This window comes from Chaetodon trifascialis, chromosome 5, assembly GCF_039877785.1.
Source record: "Chaetodon trifascialis isolate fChaTrf1 chromosome 5, fChaTrf1.hap1, whole genome shotgun sequence".
Lineage (NCBI taxonomy): Eukaryota > Metazoa > Chordata > Actinopteri > Chaetodontiformes > Chaetodontidae > Chaetodon > Chaetodon trifascialis.
In genome coordinates, this window is record NC_092060.1 from 19,975,861 (window position 1) to 20,000,038 (window position 24,178).

At 42.2% G+C, this 24,178-nt stretch overlaps 2 protein-coding genes across 2 annotated transcripts in view; one reads left to right on the top strand and one right to left on the bottom strand.

The window, feature by feature from the left end:
- kdrl (kinase insert domain receptor like) overlaps positions 1 to 11,293 on the bottom strand; it is a 45,413-nt gene extending 34,120 nt beyond the window's left edge. Inside the window, exons 1-4 of the mRNA XM_070962854.1 lie at positions 10,750 to 11,293; positions 3,245 to 3,335; positions 1,726 to 1,943; positions 192 to 319 (exon numbers count right to left, since the gene is read on the bottom strand). Of these exons, the coding sequence (XP_070818955.1) occupies positions 192 to 319; positions 1,726 to 1,943; positions 3,245 to 3,335; positions 10,750 to 10,813 (501 nt within the window). The 5' untranslated portion in view covers positions 10,814 to 11,293. The remainder of the gene's footprint in view (positions 1 to 191; positions 320 to 1,725; positions 1,944 to 3,244; positions 3,336 to 10,749) is intronic.
- Positions 11,294 to 14,747: 3,454 nt separating this feature from the next.
- Positions 14,748 to 24,116, top strand: tex11 (testis expressed 11). Its single transcript, XM_070962609.1, has 29 exons — positions 14,748 to 14,775; positions 15,491 to 15,603; positions 15,943 to 16,027; positions 16,173 to 16,252; positions 16,337 to 16,417; positions 16,504 to 16,623; positions 16,850 to 16,930; positions 17,049 to 17,134; positions 17,216 to 17,273; positions 17,393 to 17,488; positions 17,585 to 17,666; positions 18,093 to 18,171; positions 18,357 to 18,508; positions 18,643 to 18,728; positions 19,105 to 19,242; positions 19,345 to 19,447; positions 19,557 to 19,681; positions 20,184 to 20,269; positions 20,812 to 20,865; positions 20,973 to 21,013; positions 21,123 to 21,200; positions 21,310 to 21,380; positions 21,927 to 22,040; positions 22,263 to 22,335; positions 22,431 to 22,580; positions 22,700 to 22,808; positions 22,929 to 23,049; positions 23,688 to 23,855; positions 24,048 to 24,116. Exons 1-29 carry the CDS (start codon positions 14,748 to 14,750, stop codon positions 24,114 to 24,116), a joined length of 2,727 nt encoding a protein of 908 aa, XP_070818710.1.
- Positions 24,117 to 24,178: the final 62 nt, after the last annotated feature.

Sequence of the window (24,178 nt, forward strand, 5' to 3'; positions counted from 1 at the left end):
ACTGTTTTTTTTTCCCAAAGATGAGTTAAGATAAGGACAGCCTGCTGTGGCATTAGTAGCAATCTTGCTTTACTTCAAAGTCTGTGTCAAACAATGAACACATCCTATATACTATATAGAGTACAATAAAACAACTTAACCTGCAAGTGAAAGGCACGAGCAGTGAAATGATTGTCTTTGTGAGGTCTTACCCCTGTCAGTGTTACAACAGTATCAGGAGAGGATGTCCGGCAGGGGACCACGAGGCTGGTCTCATGCCTGAAGATGAACAGGACGTAAGGTGCCGTATGATAGGGATGGACAAATGGTTGCTCAGGATCTGTGGGAAAAAAAATAAAATAAGTGCGATCTGAAATACAGGTCAGTCAGCGATCAAGCAGATGTGGCCCCTTACATTTTCTCCTTTGGGTGAACCATGTTTTGTATTGAATTTTAGAGCTGATGCTCTGCAAAAGCTCTTATGCTACAACTGAGATTAGCAGTGCAGTTGAATCAGGGCGATGTGAGAGCATCCAAAACAGAGACCAAATCTAGGATCAGCTTTTTCTGAAGGGAGCTGGGCAGCAGAACACAGGCAGAGCAATCAGGCTAGTGGGATGTTCCTGCTGGGAACCGTGAATCACACGGCCGCTGTGGGAACTTCGCTGCTAAGACAAATAGTCAGCGATTTGTGTGAGGTCAAGCAGTAGCGGTGTGATAAAGGAGCTATTATTTGTGAAGTAAACATGGAAAATGATGTAATAAACAGCTTAGAGGGCTTTGAAAAGAGAGTGTTAGACTAAACACAGGCACAGCAGGCTGCCTGATAGACGGGCGAACTGGTAACCACATTCAGAAGAGAAGACAGTGCATCCAGCATTACTTCAGTCTGCAAAGTCTACAACTATTTCAACTATCTAAAAACACAAACACATCTATGTGAAATGGACTGAAGCTGACTTATCACTTAAAATTTGCTCTCCTCATGCAGCCCAGCACAATCTTCACTTGACTGACACTTAAACTGTAACTGATGCCATGTGACGCTTCAGGGGAGACTTAGGGAAACGGTAGCCTGAGCAGGAAATCAGAGTCAATGACCAGGGCTTCCCGTGTAATCACGCTCACCCTTCCACCTCCAGAAGAAACTGCAGTAATAAAGAAACCACTTCATCTCTCTGTCAATCTCTCTCTAAGAGGGAGAGCTGCTGCACTTGAGTCTCAATACATGCAGTAAAATCAGCTTCCTGCATGGCAGGAATAAATGTTGTCATACATAAACCGGATAGTTGCAAAATGTAGTTTTTTCCTTTTTTCCTTCCTTCTTTCTGTATTTGACACTTCCCTTTTTTCACTTTTGCTTTGGTTCTTGTGTCTTGCACGGAAATATCATTACTCATTAAACATTTCATTAAGTGCCAATGTCTGTGGGCTCAGCTCGACACAGGTGTCAGCATATTAACAACCACCCTTTCTTTTATTGGAAGTCTTCCATGACTTTCTCAAAAAACAAACAAGACAGAAGAAAAACAACTCAAAAAGAAAGAACTCTTATCGGTGTTTGAGTTTATGGGCTAGTTCTTTGTATTTCTAAACAATATCACATTCAGTTTTTTCTCATGCTGGAAAATGACTTAGATTCTGGACTAGATATGCTACAAATATGCACACTAATAAGCAACTAGTTAATGGTGAATATGTGCACCTTAATATACAGTATGACTCAGTGCGCTTTGCATGTCTCACCTTTGACATAGACATAGGTGGAGGTGATGTGGTCTGAACCATCTTTGGTGTATTTACAGCTGTACCTTCCCGTGTCATTGGCAGTCAGATATGTGACTGTCAGCTTGCTGCAGTGTGAGTGCGACTGGCGTCTGGAATCACAACGCTCCACCTTCACTCCCTCCGATGAGATCGATCGACGGGGATCACCAAGTGTCCAGTGCAGCAGGCCGTGACCTCTGACAGAACACAGAGAGGGACAGTATTAGATGAGCCCACAGACAATATTGCTTAATCGCATTTCTGTGCTCTGGAAACAAAGTGCCGGATCCAAAACGTGGGTCTATTTTGGGGAAAAGTGTCACAGCTGGCAATGAAATCCCAAACATTTCAGTTCAGGATGGCAGCGGCTGCTCCTCCCCTTGGGACTTTTTGACTTGACGTTCATTTTAAGTTTATTTTGAGTTAATCTTGAGTCATCCAGTAACTTGAACTTTCACATGGGAACATGTGTCTCTCGAATGATGTGCTCAGCTAACACATTCTTTCCACACAGCATCCATTTTAAAACTCTCATTAAAGAGATCCCAAAGGAACATCAAACATATCTTGCATACCACTGCCTTTGCCTGCAGAATTTTGGGTCAAACAACCTCCAGTTCTCATCCAGTGACAGAAAACAAGACAGAGCTATATGAGCCAGGCGTCTTAGCATATGGCCTTCTAGGGAAGCATTACATTAGATAGACATGAGTTCCTGGACATTCCTTACGGGCCTACAAAATGATGCAAGACTCTAAATTCTTAACAAATGTGAATGCAGCACACTGGGGTCCTACCACCCCTAAAGAAACCGCAACAGACTGTTAACTGTGAGCCACCACTTGTTCCTGTTCACGATTGTCCCAGCTTGTTTGTAACCAGCGAGTGTCCTGAGGCTCAGGCATGTCCCGTCTATTTCCCCTCTGGCCTTTCTGTGGTCTTGTCTAAACTTTATGGCTACAGTGCCTCCTGTCCTCCTGAGTGACCTCTGATAACTGACCAATTAAGGGAAAGAACAACTGGGGCCATAAACTTGTTTAATTATCACTAAAAATGATGTTTAGGAATTCCTGGGTGACAAGACGCTAAACTTTGTCACACTGACAAGGAATTTACATATTCATCAGCGGCTGCATGCAGCGGTGGAAGTAGAAGTATTTAGATCATTTACTCAAAAAAAGGGATCAATACCACAAAGTAGAAATACTTAAAATTACTCAATACAGAAAAATGGCACCTGTAATATATGTCATATTGTTGGATTTCTGTTACTGGTGCATTAAGATGTGAGGAACATTCTTAATGTTTTAGGTGGAGCCACTTTCAATGTCTTATATTACTGATCATGAGTTTATCTTTAACAATGCATCATATTGTGGAAGGACATTATGTTCTGTACAAAAAGTGACAAAAGTTGGATGTATTGCAGAACTGAATACTCAAGCAAAGTGCAAGTGCCGGAGTACTTGGCATTTACATAAATAGGTGTGTTGCATACCTGCATCTGAGGATTAACACATCTTCTTTATGAAGAATGATGGGATTGTCAGATGGCAGAATCTTGGGCGGCTGCTCTCTCTTCAAATGACCTGTCAACACACACACACACACACACACACACACACACACACACACACACACACACACACACACACACACACACACACACACACACACACACACACACACACAGAACATCTCAGTAATGGTGTTTGCCAGCCATTATCACACTAAAGAACAGAATGGAAAACACTGTTGGATGCAATTCAGCACTGTGCATGTGGGTTCACTTTGTGCTGATATATTCCTGCCTCTTATGCAAGTGATTCTCCTCTGTGAGAGCACAAGGGGTGTTTCCGGTGCTGGGAGGGCAGGTTGTTGAAATGAAAAGTGGTCTGGGATGAGCTGAAAGAAAGAGAGAAGGTGGAATAGAGGGAGGAAGGGGACGATATGGGGAGCAGCTGTGCCACTTTGCCAGAGAGGTCAAACCAGTCAGAGTCACAGCGAAACGAGGCAGATCCTGATGAGTGTCTTTGGCTGCGTTTCCACTGAATCAACTGCTCATCCTCCCTCAGTCTGTGTCCCTTTGGCCTCATTTAGGAACAAGTACTTTTTTCATTTACTATTGACCTTGCACTCTAAATGCTATTGTTACATTATCATGTGGAAAAATATAAAGTTGCGATAATTCAACGGTGGACTTGGTGTACAGCCAACTGTGAGGATACACCGTGACTGTCCCTGTTGTCCAGGAGGTGTCACAGTCCCTTGCGTGACTTCCTCCCTCTATAGAAGCCTATAGGGGACTACAGTGATAATGATAATGAAAATTAATATTGTGACTTACATATTGTTTGTATAGTGAAAAAGTGATGTCCTTTTTGAGAGAGCACAGTGATAAGGAAATGTAAATGCAATAGCCTGGGGCACTGTTTTGTTTAATGCATTTTAATTTCAATTATAACTAAGATATTGCTTGCATAAATTGAAAACCAGGTCACATTGTTTATATTACATTTAATTCTGAAATTTGAACCAACAACTTAATAATGTCTGGTGTACAGTGGGGTAGGTACAATGCTATTGTGGAATTACATGTTCATATTCAAGTTTACATTTTAATATAGTCCCCTGTAGGCTTCCATAGTGCTCCCTAAACAGCTTGTCATTGTGGTCAGAAAACAAGTTCATTAAGTTGACCCTCCACAAGTGACAGTCTTCAGGGAAACCTTTATTTAGAGCACAGAACCATGAAAGACAATGGAGTTACACAACAGCTTACTGCCAAGCTGACATGCTGACACATGATGGATACACATGGGTATGCACACACACATATACACAAGTACACCTGCATTTACAATTGCAAACACACATAGACAGAATAACACATGTGCACACATATTTTACTAGTATTTGTCTATTATTCAGAGCAGCTGCTGTGCTAAGCATGAGCCGACTGTGCCAGTGTTGGCAGTGGCACTCAATATCGACTTCCTCACAAACTACTAGAACATCATTGTTTTATTGTCCAAGGTTATGCAGAGGGGAAGGGATGTGGCTCACACTCGTTCATGGAGTGATACCGTATGCTTTCAACTGTGTATTAGCTGAATAAAAATCAAGGTTCCTGAGCTTAATGCAGAATCTACAGTTCACAAGTGAATAAATATCTGTTGTTGATTTCTCTGAAGCTGTCTCACCACTTTCCTTTGAGAATGCTCTAATTAGATTTTGTCTTGCCTCACATCTGCAACCTGGCAGACAGTCATCGATCTAAATTGCTGGAAATGAGAACTTTGCAGATAATCAAATAAAACTGGAGCGCTGGGACCTGTTAAATACAAATGGCAAAATAAAATGTACTATTAATCATATGCTGTCTGCAAGACATATTTCTGCATGTTCGACATGTCAGTTCCTTGACTGACGTTCTAATACAAAAGCAACAACACATGTACAAACGCTGGCATCTGCTTACACATAACAGCCATAACAACCGAAAACATCAGCCTGACCTTGAGTTGCACTGGTAGGCAGCTCATCTCTTAAAACTGGCCAATTTTCCCCATTGTTTTAAGTGAAACACTACAGCTGGAGGAATCAGCAGGGGCCCACAGCAGCCCACAAAAAAAAAACCTCACCCTCAAAACTCCCACCTGCCCCAGTGCCTGCCCAACACTGACCTCAGCAAGTGTCCCAACAACCCTAACCCCACATAACAGCTGTGTGCTGCATTCCTCCAGCAGAGCGCCTGAAAAATGACAGAAGTTGTGCTTATTGTGTTGGCTCAAAGAAGCCCTGAAGCTGGTTCTCATTAGGAGTCATTAAGATGGGGACATGCATGGAACAAACAGAGTCAGAGACGTTGAGTGACTTCTGGTTCAGTTTCTCAGTTAGCTGATGATGGGGTCTCGAGCCAGTCACACAGCATCACTGATTACTGACACAGGGCCAAGTTAACTAAGATTAGACCAGGCTCACATTTGTATGTCCTTGTCCTCACTTGGCACTGATGGAGGGGAGTGGCAGAGGACACAGTGTTTGGAAAACATTTGTGGTAGGTTCACTACCAGTCAGGAAATTAAAATTAAAAATTCAAACAGTGCTGGATTCCAGAATCCTTTATTCTGAAATGTTTATGGCCCAGAAACTGTTATTTAAATATTTAGTCTGACAGAACAGCCAAACAATGTCAAAAACTGAAGGAGATTTTTCATTAAATGAAGCCAAAGATTCAGCAATGCAACTGGACATGCTGAACCTAGATTACCTTAATTTCTTACCTTTTGCCAAGTTTTTTTTAAGAATTAGAAAAATAGCATTAATTTGGTACATTATGATGTAACATGAAGATACACTGAGCACAACTATGTTGAGCTGAATGGACAAAAAGTCCTTAATAGTGAGGTTGTTTGTTGTTGTGTGTTGTTATATTATTATTATACCTTTATTAGTAATAATTCATACTAGTTCTGGGCTTATTTGCATTGCTTCAATGCTAATCCAATAACTGCATAGAGTTACCATTTTACAACAACTTTACAGAGAGGAAGGTTGAGGATATAACAAATCGTTACAGAGATGAGTAAAGTGTGAACAACAATAAAGAAGCTGAGAGAAAACGTGAGAGGAAATCGCTGCGGCAGCACGCTGCCCGTGCCTCATGCCTGATGTTGCATAACAGAAACCACCACTATTACTGTATGAGATGACTGTACTGTCGCTGAATTAAACGGGAAACCCCAAGTCACAACCCTTCAAGTGCGAGAAATAATATGCGGAATTCCCATGTCTTTTGCAGAAAGCGCACGGCATCTCTCAGAGCTTCCCGTCCCGTCATGAAACTATCTAGAGAGTCTGTGACAGAAAATCTTTTTTTGGTGTTTTCAAGGCAAAAGTAACAATACTTCAAGACGATTCCCTTTGTTAACCTTGCCCCATTCATTCCTTGTACTTCTGTGACAACAAAGACATAGAAAGGGTGGAGAATTTAACAAAAGAGTGCGGGGTCACTCTTGGTGAGTCACCTTTGCCAGTCTGTGGCAGTGACTGAGATGAGAAATGACACGCAATCTGCTCAGCCTGTCGACAGTCTAATAATTCTAATAACTGCAAACCATGGCTACACATTACACATTCACCTGTTTTTAAATCATCTCTCAATGATCAGTTTAACGTTATTATTTCAAAAGGGGATATGCTACCACTCTACTCCCAATTAAGAAACTGGACTGAAACTGAAACTCATCATGGTACATGTAGTTTCATATTAAGGTAACAGTAAATGTCACGATACAGTGAGTGAATTGATTTTTAATGTCACTCTCGTCTTCTGCGGCAGTTGGCAAACCAGCTGAGCAGTGCATTACCGCCACTGTCTCTCGCTCTTGTGTCATGTGAAAACATGGTCAGCAGTCCTGCTGTCAAAACCACACTGCATTGTGAGGAAGCAGGATTTTTGAAATCACACAAGAATTGCAAGATCATGCACGAATCCAGCCTTGCTCCTTTAGCTGGTATATAGAAGAGACACGCAGGGGGAACTCCTGCGGTGGAAACGGTATCGCCAAATCTCTACCAGTGGACACATTTCTACTGTCACACGTTATATATCATCACATTGCCCAACCCTATACCCTCTACACCTGAGTTTAGCAAGTTAAAGACTTACATCCTCTCACGGCATCTTTGTTTCACTTTGTTGCGGTGCAGTTACGCCACCCTGGTGAATTGTTTTGTGCCAGTGACATTATCATTCGGTTGAGACTGCTGAGTTGCTTGATATCAACCAGAATCGTCAACTCCTTGTTCTCTCTCCAGTCTGACATCTAACTGATTTCCAATCACTAGAGACCAACATATCCACATGAATCTAAGATCATTTTAAGTCAACACTGATGAATAGCCATGCCAATGCACTGGTCTTCCTGGAGTTTTAAGAGCAGAGAGAGAGTTAAAAACAAACTACCATTTAGAACAGCCTCAATAACAGCCTATCTTGTCTGTTGTAGTCACCACTGCTATAGACACCCATGGTGCTGATTGGCTAATCCTTAGTCCCCTGCAGTGCTCACTGGATCGTCTGTTTTTTCAACTGAGAAACCACTGTTTGACGTCATGTTTAATGTCATGCCATTCAGAGGTCTGGACGCAGGCAAATTCTCAAAACCAACAAAGAGACAAATTCACAAACGGCTCAACAGGCAGGGGGCAGAATCACGACACAAAGCTGAAACCCAGACAAGACTTAGGACTGGACCACCTGCCAAAGTAAGTAGCTACCACTTCTGTGGCTGTGTGTCCGTCTTCCAGTTTTCTCTCCCACACAGCCCTTCTGAAACCCATCCACTTTGCCAACTGCAAGGTTAAGACAACAGTTCGGGAGAGGGCCTTTTTTATTAGCCGTATATTAGCCTTTGGAGATTTGGAGGCAAAATGCCCCAGACTCCTCTTAAAAAAGCAAAATAATGGAACATCTGGCCATGATGGGTGGCCATTCTAGGTTATATAAAGTTAAGCAGAGCCAGCAAACAGGAATCGCCTGCATCACAGTCCAAAATGATAAACCCTGAAGACTCCTGTTCCATAATGTATGATTATGACCAGTAGGCAGACAGAAGCTCCTTGAAATTGAAATCTCATGCAAGATTCAAAGAAAATATATTGCTGGCTCAGGGTGGATATGGCTAGTATGGACCAGATGCTGCACCATCCTATAAGAACCAGCTACACAAAGCAATTTGTTAAGTTAAACATCCCTGTGTAAGGGAATTACTTTTTCTGCTCTGCTGGTAAATCTCCCAATCCAGGTGAGTGTGTGTATAGATGTGTTTTCCCTGTGCTGCCTGCATGAACCCAGACGTACCGCCGGTGAGCAGTGAGCCCCAACTGCACTCAGTTGACCTCACACTCCCATTTTCCACTTCATCTCAAGTGTCTCAGCAGGAAAGAAAAAGCGACTCCAAAACAAATTACACACAACATCAACTCACTCTGCCAGAAAGACGACGTCAAAAGCACTCGCTGTAGAAAAGGTAATACAGTTCAGTGTAGACCAAAATAATAACATGGCAGCTTCCAGGTTTAAATTCAATCATCCCCTCCATCATCATGTCTTTCCAGCAACACTTTGCTTCACTTGTTTTTCCACAATTTGGACTGTGCCCTAAAACTTTACTGACTAAAACAATATACACTTGCTTCCTGGGTTTTGCCTAATAATTCTAAGACAAATTAAATTTTACAACACGAGAAACGACTAGAGTGTAGTATGAAATCTATAAAATTCACAGAAACAGTTCACTGACTCAATATTACTGCATGCTTAACAACCCGTGTGATATGCAGAAGGCTTAAAGTCATTCACAATTGCACAGACCGAGTGAAATAAATCAGAAATGCAAGCATCATACTGCAGAGAGTTGTGGCTCCCTCAGTGTAAGCCATTATGCTTCATTTAAAACAGTATCAAAAGGTCAGAAATCAACGCACTTCACCTGTGCTACTTCTTGAATAAGAAGCAGCTACAAGTTAAATATTAACAAGTTACCAAATAATCCTGACTTTCAGACAGACAGTGTTTATGGCTCAATCGCTGAGAAAATTATGGCAAAAATGTGAAGAAAGAAGACGAAATGTGTCATTAAATGAACACAACTTCAACTTCATGACACTGCACAATCACTGAGGACGTAACATGAATTTTAATTTTGGTGGTTTTGCATGAATTCATTGTTTCTGTATAGCCCTGTGCTTTATTTACCAAGATAAGTCTGTTACACCTCAGAATGAGTAGTATCAATAACTAATGGCTCTACCAGTCTGTGGCCCCAAACAGAAACAATACCCTCCTTTCCTCCCTGCCATTGTCTCGTGGATGGAGTTTGACATAGTTCAATATGAGCACAAGGAGCTCCGGGAAGGAATCTTTGCTCAGGTAACGTGTCACATTTCCGTGACCTTTACTAGCCAGAACAATTCCAGGCTGCCTCTTGCCCCTACGTCCGCTTCCTCCTTGTGTCTTTCCCACGCTTTGTGTGTGGACAGTGAAGGAAATCTACTTAAAAACATCACAGACAAAGCTTCATAGGCTGAAAGTGTGTATGAGTATGCCTGTGGTGGTGGTGGTGGTGGTGGTGGGGGTGAACGTGAACAATATTTCCTTTGTTTGAATGGGCTATTTATTTGGAAATTGTAAGGAAGGACTTACTGTGTATCTCAGTGGCACAAGGTGCAGAAACATCCACCTTTTCGACTCTATCTTGTTTTTTGTGGAGTGACACTGAGACAATGGAGCTGATTGTACTGTCAGAAGAAACATGCACGGTCTTCCCAAAATGTTTAATCCTGTTCACTCACAGATAACAATTGCTGGAATAAAGTTTTTGAAAACACATAACAACAGGCTGATTTGCAATATCTTTAGAATATCTAAGAAAACAAATCCAAATTAGCCAAATGAAAACTTCATAATTAAAACCAGCCATATATTAAAATTTAAAGTGTGTCCATCTGTTTCAATTACCTGTCAGGGTCAACACATTTTATTTACTTGTTAATAAACACCCAAGTACAGCGGGACAAGGCTACCTCTAGTGGCACGAGTAAGAATTGCAGGTCCTTTAACTGTTGACACAATATTTTTTCTAGAACATGCAACTTGTCATATCCATGTGCAATAAAAAAATGTTACATAAAAGTTAAGATAAAAGAAAAACTGGCCAAAAAAAATCGACTGATGGTTACAGCTCAATTAAATGTAGGAAGAATACGATTATTGTTATTATTAGTATTATTATAATCATTACTATGAAGAAGAAAAGGAAGGCACACTTTTTATTTCATCTGTTAACAGACAATTATGTCAAATGTCCATAAAAACAACGTGCACTCAGCCATTCATTGAAACGAGCCAAACTGTGCGGCGTTAAAAGTTCCTTCATGCATAAAACTCTACTACACGTAAATAATGGATCTGTATGAGCACGACTGATTTCTTACCATTTGTGAGCGATGAGCAACACAAGATTACAACGACCAGCTTGAAGCAGTCGGATGAGACCATCCTGCCAACTCTTCACCGAGATCCAAACCGTGTGTCAGGAATAAAGCGGTACAGTCCCTTGCAGAGGCTTGTAATTCCGAGTGACTGACAAAAGTTTCTTCAGCAAAGCGAGTAAATCAATCAAGGCTATTTTTCTTTGAGAAACGGCGCCGTAAAGCCACAAAAACGCCTCAGGTGTACGTGCACAGAGCGGCAGTGATTCTCCCGTATCCCATGACGCGTTTCGCAGGGGAGCTCTCCTGCGCAGCTGGCTCGTCCAACTCCCGATCCGGCAATGAGGAGACGGATGGACCGCTGTATCCTCGGGGCAGGTGCTCTCGAGCCAAAAAAAAAAAAAAAAAAAAAAAAGTGGGATGAAATAAATCTAACGGGTAAAAGCTGAGTGAGCGGTGGATCAGTGTCTAGCTGGAGTCTGATATAGCTCACAAAAGCAGATCAATTAGCTCCTGCCGTTTGTGCGCGCCTTGAACAATTTCTCCTCCCTTTCGCCTCCTCTGTGCATCACGGTCCATGCGTGAGGCACGTTTTATGGAGACACAGAGGGAGGACGCAACGTCACTTTTTTTTGGAGAGGGGGGGCAAACTCCCTTCTTCACGCTACAGAGGAGGACAACGCTAATGAGAAATAATGATAAGGCATATCCATGATAATGCTGCACACCACCATGATGCGTAATTCCTAGAAATGGTGCACAGATGTTATAGTCATACCACTGAACATGAAAATATGGAGTACTAATCACAGTAATTAGATTTATTTCTGGTGGAAAACTCTAAAAAAAAAAAAACTGAAAAGAACCTGCATACAATTTATCACAGCTTCAATCATGGCATAAAGACTGATCAATGAGATTAATATCAGTTTCACCTTATTGATCTTAGGTCAGGGTGTGTATACACCTACATACCAGCTTAAAGTTAAAGGATATAGCAGATCATTAAATTGACCTTTGCATGTAACGCTGCCTTTGATATAATCAACCTACTGTGCAACTGAGGTTAAAGGTAACAGCAGTTATCTCCTCTCAAGAGGAAAACAAATCAAGCGTAAACAATCACTGTGATATCAGAAGGAATCTATGTGTCCGAGCGTTTAGAATAAATATTTGCTGGATTCATTTTTAACTCCAGAAACAGGACACGCTGCTTTTTATATCAATGTAAATACTCCTCTTTTGTCCGGCAGTACCCTGCAGTGTGTGGATGTGCTGCAGACTGTTTTCTTTTATCACCACAACAATTACTCTGCTGCTGCAGGTCACAGTAGCACGCACTGTAAATAAGAACATCCTGCCCTCACCTTTCCGCCCACGTCAGGACTCGACAGCCACCATCTCGGGAACTGAGTGGTGCGGTGTCCTGGGTGAGGCACGGCACAGGCGGTGCAGTGCGATGAGCATCGCTGTCTCGTCCCTGTAGCAGCAAAACAGGGAAATGGCGCATGAGAACATGCGAAAGCGTTCAAACATCCCAGTCGTGGGAGTCCTCTTGCTTTGTGGGATTCTGAGACCATACAGTCACAGCTCAAGAATTCAAAGATTTCCTACACACTACCAGGTAGTTTAGTTCACTGTTTACAGCATAGTGTAATTGCATGTTTTTTTTTTCATGAAATCTCTCAAGGAAATCACAAAGCAATGTCCACATGTGGTTGGGTAGAAGGCGCATACGCAAAATGTTGGCTCTCTTCTGCATGATTTAGTCCAAAAAAGGGCACATTACAGGCTCATAGGCTGCTGGGTAATGTTTCTGAATGAGACACCCACTCTTACAAAATGGTGGTGAAGCAACAGTAAATTCACGCTCTCATTTGGTAGATTGGGGAGTGAACATGGCATGAAATGGCAGACTGTGAACTCTTTACTCCTTACACTGTCCTAAAAGGCCTCTTAAATCTGCTGGGTTATATTTTTACAGACTTGTCGTTTCACCTGACAACAAGTATTTTTCTTACGGGGGTCCAAACAGCAATACTCCCTGCTGTAGATGTATTGTTTTTGATCGCGTTATATATTTGTGATTGTTGTTTATTTTATTGCTGTCTATGGAAAGGTCTTGGTGCTCCAAGCTTGAAAAATGCTCTACAAATAAAATCATTTTTATGACACTGACAAAATCATCTCAAGGAAATGACTTCAAGACATGGCTATGAAGTACGAATGGTGACGCTTTGGTAAAGATGATATGCTAGAGGATAATACTGTACATCTGAAGAGAAAAATAGTAGCTCGCTAAATACACAATATGTGAGTTTTTCATGTAACTGCCTTGTTACATGCCAATTACCAATATTCTTAGCGTGTCTTCACATGGAAGTCTAAAGTAAAGGAGACATTCCCATCGGGCCAAGAGGGCAGCAGATAAGTCTCCTGATGAACAATTGCTGGAAGTGCTCGCTGAGCGGGGTGGATTTAAAGGGTTTTATTTTAGAATCTGGTGTTCAAAACACACTATGGGGGACTAACTGGTCCTATACACACAGCATGCACTCTTCCCTTTGCCTCAACCACAAAGTCTTCTTGGTAAATGAACCAGTAGAACTAAAGTCTTTCTTCAGCAGTGGAGGGAGTCTGACTGCCTCCCCTGTTGATCAAATGTCTGTAGTCAGTCTTGAGTGGAAACAATGCCACAGTCTCCAGACCCCTTTCCTACTGCAGCTTTGGAAGCAAGGAATATCATTTTATGGAGTAAATGCTGGTGGGCAACAAAAGATTTATAGTTCACAGTGTCAACAGAACCATTTCTTGCAAGACAGCAAGATTATGAATCGCTGTTTTTGAGGCCAGGGTCATAGACAGAAGTCTGCACTAGTCGGAAAACCTAAATATTTCCGGAAACCAATCATGCATCAAATCTGACATGCAAGTAGGTGGCTCATGGTTCAAGATAGGCTCTCTGTAAAAGATTGTAAAACTATCCGACGTTAAAAAAACAAAACAAAACAAAAGTTCAACATAAGCAGACAAAGCTACCACGTCTAAGGTACCAATGAATGTCCTGTTCAAGAACAACAGGGCTCTGTCTTAACACATGCGGATGCCTGCTCTGATTACTCAGCTGTTTCAAAAGTAGAAAGGTCTCAGGTTTAGTCATGTTCACCAAACTATGTGGTTACTTTTGTTGAATGGGCCTGTAATGGCTGAATAAAAATGAGGTATTGGTTTCCATAAGTAGAGGAGCACATGTAGTGCATGTAGTAACTGTAGACATGCACAACCGTGAAATGTCCCCACACCCTATATATTCCTCTGTCAGAGATGCTGTCAGGTTCAAGTTTTTTCCTCTCCTGTTTGTTTGGCACTTCAATTAATATGTTAAAAATGTGATTACATGACACCTTAGTATCCTGAAAAGAGTAAATATCTCAATATTGATATGTCTTCATCTGATAACACTTTGGTTCTTTTGTGTAGCTGATGCGGAGTTAATGGTGGCACTGTTCCATCTACAGTCTGTGGGTGTGTCACCATGCCAGCAGCTACAGACATTAAATGCAGTCCATCTATAATTCAGTTAATTCGCCACAGCTTTGTTCATCATGTGAAAATGTCCTATGTGAAACAGCCCTATTCTTACACAAGGGAAATTAAAAAAAAAAAAAAAAAAAAAATCAATATACCATGGTTATAGTTCAGTATCACTTAATGCTAGCTAACAGTAAATTAAGCTAAGAAAATCGTTATATAATGCTAACTGTAACTTAACTCAAGCAAATATTAAAATAACCAACATTAAGAATGTCATTAAACAGTAAGCTATGATGGCACAAGCCGCCTTTGAAAGTTAATGTTAGCTAACATTAATCCACATTTAGCTAGCTAGCTTCTGTTACCTTCAACCTCTTCGCCTCCGTACTAACTCCATTGTGACAGCTATCAGTCCCGCTGTGGTGAGGACGTAGCCTGAGATAGGTTTTAGCGGCGAAACCTAAAATATGGAGCAGTTTGTTTCAGCCGTGAAGTGTGAGTAACTATTCCGTTCACTTGCTCTAACTTCTATTTACTATACCAGGTGTTGGCTTATGACCGTTTTGGCTACAAATTCCCGTTGTAGTAAAGTTAGCTAACGTTGCTAAACTTCCAACGTAGCTAGCTAGGTCTCTAACCGTTGCTAGGCATGGCTGCCATTAGCTAATGGTACGGCTAAGTAGCTAGGTTAGCTCGTCTATGCATGGCGGCTGATTTGTACTTCTTACCTTGCCTCCTAAGTCATGACTAAAATTGATAAATGTGGACTCTGTTAATATCAGAAGATAGCCATATTCAATAAAATGTACATTATTGTGACAAGCTAATAAGTTGGGTTTTTTATTTTGTTTTGTTTTTTGACACAATTACCCAAAGAGGGCGCAATCATATAAGAAGAGTGGAAACGAACAGATTTTAATTAGAAATTTAGCTAGTCAATGAGAATTTTAATGCACTGCTGAACATATTTATTAACTACAAATACCAAACATCTATTGATTACAGCTTCTCAGCGTTTGGAAAGTGATTTCCCCTTTCCATGGTGAAATGAAAGATGCTATCAGTGTAGCTGCCTAAACCATATTGTGATATGTACCGTACTTTGTCAGTCATCACTGAGCACTCGACTGAGCACATGTAGATGATGTGTCTGCTGTTGTGTTGTTCAGTTCCTGTAAACATGTCTCGATCTGCTTTTAACCACACACAGGCCTTACAGAGAACCTGCTGCAGAAACAGCCAATAGATTATGACGAGGCCATAGAGAAACTCTTCTCCGAAGTCTCTGACCTGGATGATTTCCCGAAAGTACTGGATCCACAGGTAGATACAAGAGTGTGAGAGTTTGACTATAGTTTGACTGTAATAGTGAATCAAAGAACAACCAACATTTGCACAATCCAACAGGTTTGTTTCTGCCTGGCAGTGTTCTGTTTTGTTTCACTTTAAAAATTGGATTAAGTTAGTCATCAGTGTCTTTTTACCATAATTTACATGACTGGTATAACCCAGTTGTAAAGCTTTACATCAGATCCACAGTGTTTATCAAATAATAAGTGAAAGGTTTTGTTAATAAATATAACAGTTTGTCACCTTTGTTTGGCCAGTAAGTTGGCAGACTTTGTGAGATGCATACATTTCTTTTCCTAACTCATATTACAGCTTGAGGAGTGTGCCATCCACCTTTGGAACTGGGCAGTTACTAAGAATGTGGGCGCCACAATAAGTAAAACTCAGAAAGCCAAAGGTATTCTTTTAATTACAGTATTCATTTACATGGTAATTTCACAGATGATTATGATATTTAGAATACTCTGACACATCTGAAATATTGACACGACATAGGGTTTGGGTCTTTCACGTCCCATTCAAGTGTTCTCCAATCCTCACAGTGCGCCATGTCGCATGCAGTCTGATGTACTGCTGTGAGCCTGAGAGTCCAACAGAGGGCGTCATCCGCAAGCAGATCCTGGTAGGAAATACTGCAGGCACCCTGTTGAGCACACCCAACATTTCAGGAGGATGAGATCTGTTTGTCAGAGTCTAATCTTTCCAGATGGCCAGCAAAACAGGGAAAACCTGGCTGGACTGCAAAAATCCCCAGATGGCAGATAACTTCTTAAGACTTGCTGTCAAGGTAAAGAAAAAAAAAAAACACTCAGACTGAGAGAGCAAAGAGAAATATGGTGTCTTTACAAATTACTCAACACACAATATCCCTAGAGCCTGGAAACCCTCTATAGCCAACTGACATCCAGAGATGATGGAGTAGCTGACATCTCTTCATCCAAGGGGGATGTAGAGAAAGATCTGCTTCGAATCCTCTCATGCCAGGCAGAATCGGTGAGCTGTGGCGCATGTGATGTTCAACACCTTCAATGTGAATATTTGTTCTTGTGATATTTGGCAGCTGAGGAAGTGCTATTCTGACAGACTTGCAGTGTGAAGTGTGAGACAGCTAAAATGTGAACTGAGAAACAATGAGAGGGGGAAATCTCATTCTGTGCTAATAGGGAATGTTATATTGTTTGCTGACATTTAAGAGGAAGTTCATGTCTCCTTTTTGCAGGCTTTAAGTCAAGGGAATAACCATGAGGCTGTGGCCTATATGCAGCGCTGTAAAGACATGCTGATACGGCTACCAAAAGATGTACAAAGGCCTTCTGTTATCCCTGTAGCAACACTATATATTGTTGTTTCACATTTACACTACATATTGCTATTCAAAGTGTGTGGGGTGTTAACTGTGAATGTATTCTTTTAAGCAGACTGCGTATCTCTCCCTTATGTGCTACAACTTTGGAGTAGACACTTACAATGTGAGAAAGTTTGAGGACAGTGCATTGTGGTTGAGGTAAATATAACGTTTCATTTCTACAGAAAAGTGCTGAGAAACGATGCAGTGAGAAGCAGATTTGTTCTTTTTCCTTTTCAGGCAAAGCTACGACATTGGGAAAATGAATGTGAAATACGCCCCTGAAGCTGGAGTCCAGGTAAGACAATACAAGGAGGTATTGTATAAGGTAGTGCAATACAAAGTTAAGTACAAGCAGTGGGTACAAATTAAATGGTAGTTATTTTTTTTAACTGTCTTTAATTTCCCTCACAACAGGCCAAGGTTTTGAGGCTCCTTGCCACTGTTTATTTAGAGTGGGACTGTCAGAGGTTTCAGGAGAAGGCTCTTCATGCTGTCAACTTAGCCAACAAGGTGGAGTACAAGAAATCACTTTCATTGTAATTTACATATGCAGTTTTAAGCATGCATGAGATGCTCTGTGTCTAATGGCAGCGTGCAATTTGGCAGGAATGTGTGAGCGCCGCTGGTCTGTCCTTAAAGATCAGAATATTCCTGAGATGTGGGGCCTCAGACGACCATATCAGAGCAGGTTAGTCATTACCCGATCTCATTCAATTATTTATGCAGAACTTCATTAACATAGGCAGCAGCGGGGTGTCAGTGGCTGAGAGGTTAGAGAAAAAGATTTCAGAATGAAATGTCTCAAAAATCTCCACGGATGAGTTTAATTGTTCCAGAAAGATTAAGAGCACAGTATGTAATTTCAGATGCATGATAATAATACAAAAGGTACAACATGGATCTAGACAATTTAATTCAGAAATGTTACATATTAAGCCTTAGGTGTCTACAGTGAACAGCAGTCTACAGTTATGCCTCCATAGGCTTTTACAGGTCAGGTTGGGCGTGCCAGTAGAGCTGCATTAGAAGATTGTGTGTGTTACTGTGTGTCTGTGGGTGACTTCAGCAGAGTTAAAGGCACGTTTAAAAGTAGATCCTAAAAATGTGTTTTCAGGACTCAATGAGATGCTGGAAGCTAAGGTCTCTCTTGAAGTGTGTCTGAGCACAGTGAAACTACTCATGTCTGAAGACAGGTAAAAACTATGCAGACATTCATCAGACACACACACACACACACACACACACACACACACACACACACACACACACACACACACACACACACAGAGCTTAAGATGAATATATACACATTTTCTTTGAAAGATTGCCCCAGACACATAGCTTCAGCTCTGAATAAGATCTGTTTGGATTTTTTCAGAGAAGTGCTGGCATTTGAGTATTTGAAATGTGTGTGTCAGCACTTTGAGTCCTCCCCTGACCTGGGAACTGCTCTTGTCCTGCACATTGAGCTGCTGCTGCAGCGAGGCAAGGAGCTGCTGGGCAAACAGAAGACAGAGGATATCATCGCTGGTGCTTTGTTTTTGCATTCCAGTTGTAGAATAGGTGGAAGTGATTTTAATTTAAATGATAAGATGGATTTTATGGTAATGCGGGTGATGCACTGTAGATGTGCCTCTTTACTGGTATTTCTTACACCCACACAGGCCACTATACAGGAAAACAGCTGACTCCACAAGCCCTCACAAGCCTACATGTCATTCTGTGGGATAAAGCGTCCAAATACTTTGAGGTCTGTCAAACACAGTCTTGTTTATGCTTCATTTAGGAAATATTTCATAGTGTATATACACATGTATAGTTATCAGCGTGTGATCAGAAGTGTTGCCTGACAGCAGTAAGGTTGGTGGGCTGCTGTTGGCCCACATATCTCTATGGACTGGCATGTTTTCTCTGTGTTTGTGTGGGTTTGCTCTGGGTGCTATGGTTTCCTTCAAACCCAAACCCATGTCAGGAATACTCCTACACTGCTTCTGAAGAAGGTATTGGCCTCAGAGCTGGTGGTAGTCACTGATCCCTGCATTAGAGCTGCCCCTAAATTGGCACAATGCAGATGATTTATTTCCACACAGGGATAAATAAACTTGATGTGCTATCTTTCTTCCCAGGCCAGAAAATATTCTGAGGCTCTTCAGTGGTATAACTACTCCCTGAGTTTCTTTAAGGCAGGTCAAATAGAGCCCAACTCAGCCAAGCTGCAGAGGAACAGGGCCTCCTGTTTCCTGAACCTTAAACAACTGGAAAAGGTAAAACAGTTTGACTATGTCACCAGCCACAATGTTAAATGTTCCTGCCACATTTTTACAGTTTATGTGTGTGATGGATGTATGCGCACAAACTATTGTCAGGCCAAAGAAGCAATTAAAGAAGCAGAGAGGTGCGATCCTGACAGCATTTTCACTCAGTTCGCTGTTTACAAGATTGCAGTGCAGGAGAACAATGTGCAGAAAGGTATTTACAAAGCATTAGCTGTGTGATGAATATACAGGAAGAGCATGCACGGCACGAGTGTTGCAATTGGAGCATATTCTCTGTTGATGAGGCTGTTTATTTGCACCAGCTGCAGAGGCGCTGAGTGCGATGGGACTTCTGTCCAAGAGTCCTGTGACCGCTGAGGACAGAGTGCTGGTAGCTGAGAATGCTGCTTCCAATCTCCTCTGTCTGGCTGCTCAGATCGCTTTAGAGGTAGGACCCATTACTCAGTAACATTTGTTGAATATATGGCAAACTAATTAGTTTGATCTGGTGTAATTAATTTCACAATTCCCAGGGTTATGGTGTTGTTATGATGATATAGGACTGGGTTTAGTCCTCAACAGCGGTACTTCCTAGTAATCGTGTCCTTGTCAGTGCACTCAGGTGTCTGTGCAGGAGGGGTTGGGATCTTGGGATCAGGAAGGATAGCATGATAGCAGATAATTCGGCATGTTACTTCACACAGTTCATATTCTCGGGCAAATCAATAGAATTTCACTTAATTCTGATCTTTACAAGTTAAATAAAGAAAAAAATCAGCAAGCATACTGGACAGCATCTAGCTATTAGCAAGTTATAAGGTCTAGAAAATGTTTTTTAAAAAAAGAAAATGTGTGGGAGTCCTATCTTTAGTATACCGTGTGATTGTGATGCATATGACTGGTGGGTGGAGGTATTAATGATGATGAGGATGTTTGTTCCTCTGTGGCAGAACGAACAGCAGGAAACTGCCATGAAGGCACTGGAGAGTTTGTGTGAAAACTCCAGAGACGAAGCTCAGGTTCTGACTGCTCTCAGGTCAGTGACAACTGGAATATACAAGTGACGAGCTTAATATAAAATAACTTTAGAAAGCATAATAGACACGGCTGTGAAGGACATGGGCGTGAATGTGTTTTACCGAGGAGTCTTTTTCAGTCACATGTTGCTTTCCTTCTCCTTTGCTGGCGACGTTTCTGCCTCACACTTCGCTGTCCTGAACGAAAAACAAGGTTTTTTTTTTTTTGGATAACCCCAAAGTTTGCTTCCAGTATTCCAACTATTGAATTTCAGATAGCACATTTTTACTTAGTTTATTTTGAAGCGTTCAGTGTTCATGTGTTTTAGACCGTGTAAACAAAGCATGATGGTGGAGTTTCACACATAAAGTGACAACATTTAGTAGAGATGGCTTATGTGCTGAGAGATTGTAGCGAGTAGTCTGTTGGTTTTCCATACACCTCTGTGATCCACTGACCTATATTCCCTTGCTTCTCCACTGAAAGTGTGTCTCTGTATAATACAGTTAGTAGGTGAAATAAAGGAGGTCAAAACCAGTTTCTCCATTCATCTTTTTCTAGGTGTTTGGTTCGACTTGTGCTCTCCACCATAGAAAAATCGACTGACGAGACGAGGTGAGCAGAAGGGAAAGTACCCAATCATGTGGTATACAGCGATATTATTAATACTTCTAAAATCAAAACACAGATTTACATTAACCACCTGACATCATCGCATGCAGGACTGTGAATCTGGGCGTCCTGCTGCCGTACCTGAAGATGGGTGAGTACATATGCAGCAGGGATTAAGTTGCATTTTGGGAAGGGATGTGTGAGCTCCAGTAAGTGCTGTGCATCATAAGCCACAAACGTTTTGTTTGCCGTCAATGCAGCTCTGCAGAAACTTTCATACCAGTCTCCCATGACTGTTGAGCAACGCACAGAGGAAGCCAGCTGGTTCAGGAAGATTGGTACTCCTTCGCTCCTTGTCACTTCAGTCAGACATGGCATGCGATCACTTAAAATCTTTCAGCACCTTCATTTTCTGTGTGTGCATATGCGTGTGTGTCCTTGTTACAGCTTGGAACTCAGCTCTGCAGTGCGAGAGCTGCCCTGACAGAATGAGAGATTTCTTGGTGCTCTCTTTCCAGGCGAGTGTCCTTATGAGCTTTGTCAGGTGGATTCATCGATATGTACAATACGTGGGTGTAGATCAATAACACTTGAGCAGGGATTTAATATTGCTTTAGAAAAATAAATATATCTCTGTTGGATAAATAATCACAGTGATCCCAGCCTGATATTTACCTCAAACTGTCTACCATATTAACTAGAATACCTGTAATTGCTCATGGATTTTTAACCTTTATTTCTCCACGAGATGTTGACTGAGTACACATGCTAGCTCTAAGTACATGCATTCATGCCTGAGAACACCCAAGAAATATGCTTATTTTTCGAAAACAATATTAAACCCCCGCTCAGGTGTTACAGTTAGAAGCTTCTGCTGTCAAATGTTGAATAGATGTTTCAGACAAGCTGGGATGAACTGCTTTATTTTAGGAGGAATCGTCAAAAGCAGTTGTAGAATGAGGAATGTCTCTTCTCAGTGTGGAAATGCAGTATTTAAGAAATGCTCCATTACTCCGCATGACTTTGTTTGTCATACATGTTTGTGCTTCTGTGTGAACTTGCAGCTCTCCCAGCTGTGCCCTCCTGATCGCACACTGCTCAGAGGCCAGAAGGCATGTCTGCTAATGGCTGCTGCCGCCTCTCTGGAGCTCTGCAGGAAGTCTCCTCTCTCTGTCCAGGTGTGCCACCCACTCCCTCTGCCCATCTCCTACATTTAGCACGCTCTTCATCCACATAGATGGAAATTTACCAAGACCAGTGGAGAAGAGAGGTGACTAACCACATTACTGGCGCTGGCGTAGGTGTTTCATTTTAATCCCTCTGCCTTTGAGGAGGAAGTGAGCACTAGATGGCGATGATGCATCCAGAATGCTCGTTCAGGGTTTCTGTTTGGTTCACAGACAGAGGAGCTCACTCAGGCTCTGGAGCACATTCAGATCTGCTGGGAGATCGGGAAAACCCTGAAAGCATCAGGTCATATTATTCGAATAACAGCCATGTTTATTTGCACACCGTCACGTGAATCAAAGTGGAGCTGAAGAGCAAAAATTTTCATCTTATACTTGCAGGAAATTCCCCAGCGGACCCAACAGACACAGTGCTGCTGTTGTATGAATTTGAAGCTCGTGCTAAGATGAATGACCCCAAGGTTGAGACAGTACTGGAGTCTGTGTTGGAGCTTGAAAATGTTGATACCAAGGTGATAGAAACCATTGCAGGTAAAAAAACAAACCCCATGGTGTATTTTCAGTGTAGTCTCTGCCGACATGCCCACAGAAACGAGACACGTTCCAGTATTTGCAGTATGCTGGCATCTTTTTTTGTTCCCCATATGTAGCCTTAGCCATGGAGCCTCCAGCCCACTTCCCTCTGCTGTGTAAGAAGGCCTTGAGGGTCGCTCTCAGTCTGTACAAGAAAAAACCACAGGCTGACCTGGAGGGTTGCAGGCATGCCCATCACTTCACTGCACGACCCTTGACATTTCATTAACAGTCTAATCCCGTAAAGTGCTTATTAGCATAAACAGGGTTTCTGGTGGTGTGACTGCTTTTGTGTCCCTGTCTTAGCAAGTGCGTTCACAACCTGATCAAGCTGTCCCTCCCAAGTGGCGTATCAGAGGTGGAGGCCCATGTGCTCGAGGAGGTGTGGGACTACTATGAGGAGGCCCTGTCCATCATTGCAGCCGCAGTGAGTCAGCACCAATCACACGCCGCCATCCCTCGGCTCCCACCTCCTGTTCCCTCGGAGAGAACTTCTCCTTGCTATATAATTAACCCCCTCTCTTCCACTCCATGCTTGCCTGCCTGCCTGCTGTTCTAGAAGCCTCTTTTTATCAATGGGCTTTCAGCCACACTTCAATGAGCAGATGCTTCCATTCACCACCCCCTTCCTGCCAATTTGAATTTTAATGTGCTGTACAAGTCATCACACTGCTGGTGAGCTGCAGCCCTGAAAGAGGCATCAAATTATTGAGACATTACACTGCTTTAGAGGCAGTGCATATTTCCCCTTTCATATTGAGTTATGACTCGAGAAGCTGTGGAATTCTTTGGATCAAAGTGAAAGCCCAAGATTAGAGTGTTGTGAAAAACGAATGAAACTTCAGAAATGATAGACGAGTTTGTTTACGGTCTGTTTAAGACTCCTGAGCGTTCGTAAAGGTTAACACGCAGTAGAACGGGATTGGATGAAAGTTACTCTCAGGCTTTACCCACGAAAAACACAGATTTGCTTCCATACTTCACTTACATGACTTGGCTCAAGCGAGGTACCCAGGTGGCCTCCGTTACATGGCCTTTTGAACATTGTCCTGCTCTTCTCTGCAGCCGGACGACTTCCCGGAGATGGAGACTCTGTGGTTGCTGACGCGGGCTTGGAACACCGGGATACTGCTGTACAGCCTGGCTCAGTACCCCGACGCTGAGAAGTGGTGTGGCCTCGCCATGAGCTTCGTCCGCCACCTGGGATCCCTGCAGGAGAGCTACGAGACACAGGTACAGAGCTGATGGAGAGGAAGGGAGTGGATGAAGCAGACTGAGGTGGTTGTAGCAGAGGAACATGGTCAGAGTTTGAATTATCCTGCTAGTTAGGCAAATGTGGTAAAGGGCTTTGAACCAAGACACACACAGGCCCATTGAGAGCCAAAACCTTTTGAAATTATACTGTTGTTTCTTGTGTGCCCACAGATGTCTGGTCTCTACAGTGAGATCCTGGACAGGCTGGACAAAGCCAAGAAGAACCTCATGGAGGAATAACCGAACTAGGCCAGGTCAGCCCACATTTAACTGCCTGCTCTGAGGATAAACTTCAGTCGACT

Coding starts and splice junctions, on each gene's coding strand:
- tex11 (XM_070962609.1), top strand. CDS start 14,748: ATGGAGCAGTTTGTTTCAGCCGTGAAGT. Junction 15,604..15,942: donor CGAAAGTACTGGATCCACAG/GTAGATACAAGA, acceptor CTCATATTACAG/CTTGAGGAGTGTGCCATCCA. Junction 19,243..19,344: donor ACCTTAAACAACTGGAAAAG/GTAAAACAGTTT, acceptor AACTATTGTCAG/GCCAAAGAAGCAATTAAAGA.